The sequence below is a fragment of the Syzygium oleosum genome, unplaced genomic scaffold (genome assembly GCF_021117445.2).
Source record: "Syzygium oleosum isolate NSW1041296 unplaced genomic scaffold, Sole_v2.1 Sole_v2.23, whole genome shotgun sequence".
Lineage (NCBI taxonomy): Eukaryota > Viridiplantae > Streptophyta > Magnoliopsida > Myrtales > Myrtaceae > Syzygium > Syzygium oleosum.
In genome coordinates, this window is record NW_026607507.1 from 156,533 (window position 1) to 165,551 (window position 9,019).

The 9,019-nt window shown below is 44.1% G+C and overlaps 1 protein-coding gene across 2 annotated transcripts; it reads left to right on the forward strand.

Moving 5' to 3' along the window:
• Nucleotides 1–1,750: 1,750 nt before the first annotated feature.
• LOC130140952 (triacylglycerol lipase SDP1-like) lies at nt 1,751–6,236 on the forward strand. Of its 2 annotated transcripts, XM_056321438.1 has the most exons (4): nt 1,751–2,157; nt 2,456–4,033; nt 4,629–4,772; nt 4,953–6,236. In XM_056321438.1, exons 2-4 carry the CDS (start codon nt 2,615–2,617, stop codon nt 5,904–5,906), a joined length of 2,517 nt encoding a protein of 838 aa, XP_056177413.1. In that variant the 5' UTR covers nt 1,751–2,157; nt 2,456–2,614; the 3' UTR covers nt 5,907–6,236. The 2 variants fall into 2 exon arrangements, with proteins under 2 accessions (XP_056177413.1, XP_056177412.1); XM_056321437.1 differs by lacking the exon at nt 1,751–2,157 and having other exon boundaries at nt 2,204–4,033.
• Nucleotides 6,237–9,019: the final 2,783 nt, after the last annotated feature.

A 9,019-nucleotide genomic window follows, 5' to 3' on the forward strand; every position in this document is an offset into this window, starting at 1 on the left:
ATCAAGATTGCACGAGATCTTCACATATTACAATCCGACTTGTTCCTAGAATCCGCGATGACCGCCTCGAGGCGACGACGTTCCTCACCAATCTCGTGCGGGGAAAGCACCAGGGTCTTACAGGGAAGACTTCCTCTAGGCTTCTTGCTGTTGCCCTTCACGTCCGAATTGACAGTGGCGGCCACTGCCTCCGTCTTCTCGGGATTGTTGTCGCGACCATCCTCAGGTTGAGAGCTAGGGAACGCGCGAGGATCGACATTGTCGTTGACATTGCCGTCTGCAGCGTTGGTCCCGGTGACGGGCTTCAGACGAGGGTAGTAGAAATCGGTGGGGAAGAAGTAGTACTGAAGGCCAGCCATGAAAACTGCGATTTGGTGGACTGTAGTTTCTTTATGTGCTGTGCCGGGTGATGTTGTGGGCTTTTGGAGACGGAGGAGGAGTTTATAGGGACGAAAACGAGCGAATACGTGACTTGGCTCCCACGTTCGTACGTCAATACGGGCCGTCGTTTCATGTTTTTGGGGGGTTGTTTTTGCTTAAAATAAGATGTAAGATTGTGGTCGCGTTTTGTATTTTGACTTGTAATGTTGGGTTTCTATATAAGAAGTAGGTTTAGAAAAAGAAGTTTCCTATTTTGAAATTACACCTCTCCCATGCCTTGTTTCGCAAAATAGGAGTTTCTAGTTCGAAGAGATGACGCGACTCGACATGCTTACCCATCTCGGGTTCGTGTAGAAAAATTACAAATCAGTCGTCCCTGAAATTTTAAGGGTTTTGATGCATTGGGCTCATAGAAACTCGGCGTGTTCTTGTTAATTTCCATATTTGTATGTTGCGGATTTTTCTCGAGAGAGGTAGGAATAGATAATAAATAATTTTGGGGGACAGCAAAATTCATAGATTATAACAAGGAACTCGTATATTGTCTAAATCACAAAACATCATGTTACTTCTATTAATAAGATCTCTATACTCGTTTAGAAATCGGACGTGCTTAATCCTTGAAAATTGGAATTGGCTTATTGGAAATCTATATAAATTGTATCGAGAAATTCGTATATTGTCTAAATCTTCAAAATGAATGTATTTCATAAAAAATATTATTAGGGGATGGGATTTTGTTTTTTTTTTGCTTGGTCTGAAGAGGTTGAATGAAGTAGGAATTACGTATAGACTTTTTTTTTTCCTTCCCTACTGGACAAGATTAGGAATAACAGGCTCGATTGCTGCTTCAATCCAAGTATCCAATTTACCCAAATATCACTTTTGATGGGCCATGGCCCAAATAATGCATTCCAGTTAAAAAAAAAAAAGAATAATGAAGCAAACAGTTCCGAAATTTTGATCCAATATGTAATATGGTCCTTGAAATTTTGATTTGTTCAATATAGTTCTTGAACTTTAGCCTAAATTCAATGTGGTCCATGAACTTTTAATTTTTTGAATGTGGCCCATGGACTAAGGAGTACATTGAATATTTTCACATAATTATGAACTAAATTGAACATGTACTAAAAGTTCAGGAATTGTATTACACATTAAGTTAAAGTTTATGAATCATATTGAATAAATTAAAAAATATGGATAATTACGCGTTGAGTTAAAGTTCGAAAATCATTTAAAAAAAAAAGAGAGAAAGAAATAGATCTCTTCCGATCTGGGGAACATCAGTATCAGCGTACGCCGTACATGCCCAAAACTAGAAACGTCCCAGATTTAACCGCTTTTTGACTCGTAGCGCGCAAGAAAGAAGAGTCCTTTCGCTATCCGCTACTTTTCTTCTCGTTTTCTTTCCCGCTTTTCGCACCCTTCTTTGGATTGGATTGATGAATCGTGAGTTCCGATGAGTGTTGTCGACTTCGATCCATCCAAAGTCGTCGCCCCACGACTCTGCTGAATCGGCTCTACGTTACGTCCATAATGTTTATCTCTTCCTTCACCGATCCCAAGATTCTGCATCTTTTACCTTACCGATTCCGACCCACATCCCCACCACCCCACCATCCCTCTCTGCCACTTCGCGTTCTTCGAACTTTTGCATTTTGCCGTGAAGGGTGATCTGGGTTCTCGCGGATCGGTTCAGTAGCTGGTTGGATTTAGATTGCAGGTTGCATTGGTCGGTGGATGTTGGGTCCTGAACATTTCGAGCATTTTGAGGTCAGATTGGCTCGTAGGTCCGTTCTTGTTTGGGCTTTCACGAATTTGCAAAGTATGTTTCTCTTTCTGATATGAGTTCCTCTGACGTATAAGAAAGGTTTCTTGATCTTGGCTTTTGTTTTACTGCCTTCGTGCCGTCTTAGGTTGCGATTTGATTAGTTGGCGATTGTAGGTTAGGATGAAATCCAGTTTGGTTCCTCTTTTGGTCTCATTAAGATTATGTAAGAAGCGCTAGTTCACGAATTCTTGCTTTTTAAGGTTTTTTCCCGTCTTGTACAAGAAAAGATCTATTTCTCAGGAAAGCCGCCACCTTCCCCTGCACAACCGAGCCGTTCGGGGGTTTTAGGTTGCGTCAGATGCGTTTGGAGAATTACGAAACTATTCCTCGTTCTGTTCATTTGGCAAGTTTAGTTCGACATATCGGGAAATAGAGGGTTTAGAGTTTGTGCGTCAAGGCATGGATATAAGCAATGAGGCGAGTGTCGATCGGTTCTCGATCGGCCCTTCAACAATCATGGGGCGAACGATTGCTTTTAGGATTCTGTTCTGTAAATCCTTTTCCCATCTGCAACACGAAATCTTGCGTGTACTTTTGGCTTACTTCTATAGGATGAGTGCCTTGGTGGCACCTGTGTTTTCTTGGTTGCATCCGAGAAATCCGCAAGGAATCCTAGCGATGGTTACTATAGTTGCTTTCTTGTTGAAACGGTACACCAACGTAAAAGCGAGGGCTGAGATGGCCTACCGGAGGAAGTTTTGGAGGAATATGATGAGAACGGCGCTGACCTACGAGGAGTGGGTTCATGCTGCGAAGATGCTCGATAAGGAGACGCTAAGGATGAATGATTGTGACCTTTATGATGATGAACTGGTGAGGAATAAGCTTCAAGAGCTCCGCCAGCGTCGCCAGGAGGGATCTCTGCGAGATATCATCTTTTGCATGAGAGCCGATCTAGTGAGAAATCTAGGCAACATGTGCAATCCTGAACTTCACAAAGGCAGGCTTCAAGTGCCGAAGCTCATAAAGGACTACATTGACGAGGTGTCGACACAGTTAAGAATGGTGTGTGAATCAGATTCTGAAGAGCTCTCTTTGGAAGAGAAGCTTGCTTTCATGCACGAAACAAGGCATGCCTTTGGCAGGACGGCTCTGCTTTTGAGCGGAGGAGCGTCCCTCGGAGCATTTCACATCGGTGTGGTGAAAACGTTGGTGAAGCACAAGCTTTTACCTAGAATAATTGCAGGCTCCAGTGTTGGATCCATCATGTGCGCCATCGTTGCGACAAGGTCTTGGCCTGAGCTCCAGAGTTTTTTTGAGGATTCTTTGCACTCATTGCAGTTCTTCGATCAATTAGGTGGCATTTTTACAGTCGTGAGAAGGGTCATGACACAAGGAGCTGTTCACGAGATCAGACATTTGCAGTGGATGTTGAGGAACCTCACCAGTAATCTTACATTTCAAGAAGCCTATGACATGACTGGACGAGTTCTTGGGATAACGGTGTGCTCGCCAAGGAAGCACGAGCCCCCTAGATGCCTCAATTACTTGACTTCGCCTCACGTGGTGATATGGAGCGCAGTGACTGCCTCTTGTGCCTTCCCTGGTCTTTTTGAAGCGCAGGAACTAATGGCGAAGGATCGGAGCGGAGAAATTATTCCGTACCATCCGCCATTCAATTTGGAACCGGAGGAGGGGTTGGGCCCGTCTATGCGTCGGTGGAGGGATGGTAGCTTGGAGATTGATTTGCCAATGATGCAGCTGAAGGAGCTATTCAACGTTAATCATTTCATCGTCAGTCAGGCCAACCCTCATATCGCCCCATTTCTAAGGCTCAAGGACTTTGTTAGAGCTTATGGAGGAAACTTTGCAGCCAAGGTATGTATCAGTGGGCTGCAACATGCATCCTGTGGTGTTCTTATCCGAACTCCTCTTCTCGACTTGGATCACAGTGCTTGTGTTTTTTTGTTACTAGAGTTGCTTGCGCAGATTTATATGTTCTTCTTTTTCTGACCATTATCAGGGGACACTGCATTCCTTTATCTTCGTCTGTTTTGCCCTCTTGGGGCATGCCGACATATGCATACCCCATCTGTTTGTGGACGCTTAAGTTTAGTGTTCGGTCGACAGGTGGCCATTCACTAACAGCGGCATGCCAATTCCTAATGTTCTGAGCGACATGTTCAGTTTGTGTCGTTAGTCTTTATTAGAGCTGCAGACATGCCATTTTAAAAGGTCGTGTTTCATTGTAAAATATATACAGTTTTACTTGTGTCACGACCCACCCATTAAAAAATAGGTGTCAACAACTTGTTTTACTGATTATAATCTGTGCTTCAGCTTCTAACAATCAAAACCTTTTGAGCTTGATCATGTCTTCTCAGCCTGACTCGATGCGTTCATGTTTGCTTAATAAAGTTGTCTGTCCTTCAGTTCCTAAGAAGAAAATGACATGCTATGGTTGGTTGTGCAGCTTGCTCACCTTGCTGAGATGGAGGTAAAACATAGATGCAACCAGGTCCTGGAACTTGGTTTTCCTTTGGGAGGAATAGCCCAGCTGTTTGCTCAAGATTGGGAGGGCGATGTCACTGTTGTTATACCTGCAACACTTGCTCAGGTATGTGCGTGCTGTTGATATTGTTGAGTTCCTGCATTCTGAGCACAAGCTCTTTAAGTGTAACAACATACCGTTGTATCGTAATATGTGCTGTTAATTCTTCTCGAAGAATTGCATATTTTTAGCTATAGGGGGTTGGTGACTCTGGTTGCTCATTCTTATACCTCTTCTTATGGGCAGTACTCAAAGATAATACAAAATCCATCTCTTGTGGAGCTGCAAAAGGCGGTCAATCAGGGGAGGAGGTGCACTTGGGAGAAGCTCTCGGCCATAAAAGCTAATTGCGACATTGAACTTGCCCTTGATGAATGCGTTGCGGTCCTAAACCACATGCGCAGACTCAAAAGAAGCGCCGAGAGAGCAGCGGCCGCTTCTTCTCACGGTTTAGCCAACACAGTCAGGTTCAATGCTTCTAGGAGGATCCCTTCATGGAATTGCCTTGCTCGAGAAAACTCAACAGGGTCCCTTGAGGAATATATCCCCAACGATGTGGCTTCCTCCTTACATCCTCAGGGAAGTGGTTGTCATGCATCAGGAGGATTGTCAGGCAGAAATTTACGGGCTCACAGGCATGACGGAAGCGACAGTGAATCGGAGAACGTTGATTTGAATTCATGGACGAGGTCAGGTGGCCCATTGATGAGGACTGAATCGGCAAATAAGTTCATCGATTACGTCCAGAATTTGGACATTGAAGTCGAACTGAAGATGTTGCCTAGTCCAAATTCTGCCAATGCCCAGATGGGAAGAGACCCGTTTTTCCACGCCTTGAGGGTGACCACACCAGACCGGAGTTCAGAGCGCATGGAGCTTGACCAGAGGGATATAGGGACCAGAAACAGCTCGAGCATAACAGTCAATGAAGGCGATCTTTTACAGGCAGAAAGGATTCCTGACGGGTTCGTGCTCAATGTTGTGCGGAGAGAGGATCTGGCATCTCCAAATCGAAGCGGGGACTGCAGCTGTGAAGTCCCCGAATGCTTGCAACTGGATTTGCCAGAGAAGGAGATGGATGTGAGTTCGGCATCCGAATCTGGCGATGATGATGCAAACGGCGAAAGCGGCTCAAATCTAACTACTCCAGATGGCAATAACATCTCAGGTCATGTTGATGCTCATCACAGAAATGAATAGATCCATGCAGATGGTGTGTCTTCATGACCTCAACCAGTGAACTCTGAATCTTCTTCTCGTCAGCAAATGCTGCCAACCAATCGAAGCCAACTTGAATAGTCAAGGTTGCATAGGAATTTCCCTCATGCTGCTTTTGGCATCAGAGTGAGTAGAGTTGCTTAATTGGCGGCGCAGTCTCCGGTTGAGAAGCCAGTAACTCTGAATTTAAGTTTCTGTTCTTGAATTAGAAATTGCTCCTCTCTCTTGCATGTGAGGTAGCTTGATGATAATCAGGAATTTTAAGTTGTATGCACATTGTCATTTTGATTCAAATCATTCAATATCTCTCTAGTCTTGCTCTCTTATCATCTGCCGTCATGTTTAGGATTTCATGCTCATATCGAGAGAGTTTAGATGATGCATCTGGGTAATTATGAGAGTTCATCACAATGATGTTACCAGAAGTGAGCCAGCATTTTACTGATAAGGTGAATGAAAGGGTTCCATGTGAAATGAAAATACACTTGACTGCATTTGTTAATTTTTTTTTTTTTTTTGTTTTTTTGATGACCCAGGGAACCCCCGCACGGCCGACAGCCGGGAGGTAAACCCTGGGGGCGACACGTGCTAGCCACCACACACGTGCACCGGTTAAGTCACCCTGCGGCACCCGGGATTCGAACACTCAACCTTTTGCGAGAGGAAGAGTGCGCGCTCCAGTAGCGCCACCCAGGCGGGTGGTTGCATTTGTTAATTGTTCTTTCTTTGTATATCTTATGATCTAATTGAAGGCTGCGATGCAGAAATACGAAGTATACGGACAAAATATCTCACGCGGCATGTCTAATCGGCATGAGATTAAACAGGAAAATTGATCATCCTACCTTTTCACATGCAATGACCGGTGCTGCTTCAACCTTTAGTGTGCTAGTAGCAAAGAATTAAGCCAGTTATCAGTTATCCCAGCTTCACAAGTGGAGGGCTCTAATAATTGAATATGCCCACTTGGATCATTTTCATACTATCATCATTTTCGAATCATGTGATGTCTAAGTAATTGTCGTCTATTGCGCGTGATTCATACATGTATGTATATCTTTTCTCTACGTTTCCCTGTACGCGGGTATTAGTGGGATACGTCTCAGAGAGCATTGCAGAGTGAGCGACCCATCAATACATAATCTTCGAGGTGGATGAAGAAACTGCTAGAGATATGAATGCCGTCATATACAATCAGCTTTCAGATTCACGCGATCGACTCTTGTTGGGAACTTGAACATCGCCCGTCAAGGGCAGGGGACCGGTTTATGTACGTTCGATTGCAATGAAGGGTGGCTCTCCATGCTAACTTGGGAGCATATGGAATGGAAGGGGACAGAGGGCCTTTTTGAGTGTGGAACAGTGAGCCCCATTTGCAAATTCACAGACCAAAGAGACAAAACAGTTTCCATTGAGAAATGTCCAAACCCCTTTCATTTTGGTAAGTGCACGATGGCTCAAGCAATATCCCCCCACCTTTCACCGGAATCTGAAAGAGACCCATGAATAGGAGTGGACACCAATCGGTCAATCAATCACGCTTTCTCCTTTTCAAATGACAACTCATTTGAGTGGACCATTTGTTGCACCGAGCAGGAGGAGTATGGGCTGTCTTAGCTTATAACACGGATAATCGAAGAGATACCATTCTTATCTAAAACTAGTTCTAATCAACCAAATCAATCCCACGCTGACATTAATCGAGTCATTTATTGGCCTGTAGAGCCTTGGAGGGGAAAAAGACGCTCGTTTCATTTTCTTTAATGAACAGTTTACTCTTGTAGATCTCGGATGGTAAGATGGTTTGCAAGATTTGTTGAGCTTGGTATTGTGAACATTCACTGCATTGGACCTTGGGTTGACTTGATGCAGCACTAGTGAACACAATCTCGATTTTGGTCAAATTCACGAATTCGAGCGCGGCAAGCTAGAAGCCTAGAACTAGATAGAATGATGAGCCTATGGGCATGTGCCATCTATCTACTTCATGTCGATACTTGTCGAGCCATGTGTACTGAGAATTTGAGCAGAAAGTATCGGTTACAGGTTTGGATTGGTCGAAGTCACGCTCAACATCGACCGACATGATATCAAATCACACGATTGAGACTCTAGGTTGATTAAACTGGTGAATGCATTTCTCCTTTGGAGCTTAGGGACTTTCGTCATCCTCCTAACATTTTCTGACTTTCCATGTGTTTTACGAGATTGATGACAGCATCAACACCTATGTAGTTTCTTGAAAGTAATTACTTACACTCAGAAGATTCTAGATTTTTTAATGTACGTAATCTCTCTTCTCCAAAAGATATACGGGAAATCGAGGGAAAAGTATACAAAAGTTCTAAACCTTTGACATCATTACCAATTTAGTCCTAAATTTTTTGTATTAGTGCCAATTTAGTTATAAATCTTTTTTTAGTACCAATTCAGTTCTAAACCTTTTGCATTTGTGCCAATTCTGTTCTAAACCTTTTATATTTGTGTCAATTCAGTCATTTCGGTCAATTTTGGCCGGATTTTGCTGACGTGAACGCCAGCCGATCAGCAGCCGGTCATCGGCGCTGACGTGGACAACTTTAATAATATTTTAATATTCTTTTGAATTATTTATTTATTTATTTATTCTTTTTTTTTTCCCTCCCCTCCCTCCTTCCTTCAGCCGGTCGCCGGACCTGCAACCGGCTAGAGGCCAGAGGCTGGCGAGGTCGTGCCTCGCCCAGCCGCCAGCGAGGCTCGAGCCCTCGCCAGAGGCCTTCGACCTCGCCGACCTCTAGCCTCGGTGACCGGCTGGAAGAAGAAGGGAGGGGAGGGAAAAAAAAAGAAAAGAAATAAAGAAATAAAAAAGACTAAATTGGCACAAATATCAAAGGTTTAGGATCATCCGAAATCCCGCCCGACGAACGCCGCAGTAGCTATACGTACGCGACGCGCAGGGGGGCGACTTGAATCAATTGACTTTCTCAGGGAATCGAGCAACGGTCACGAGATGAGAGACGAATCCACGAAAAGCGGGCACTTAAGAAGGAGAAGAAGAAGAAGAACAGTAGTTTCCGTGAGCCTTCAAATGTCTGTGTGCCGAACCTTTTCGGCGT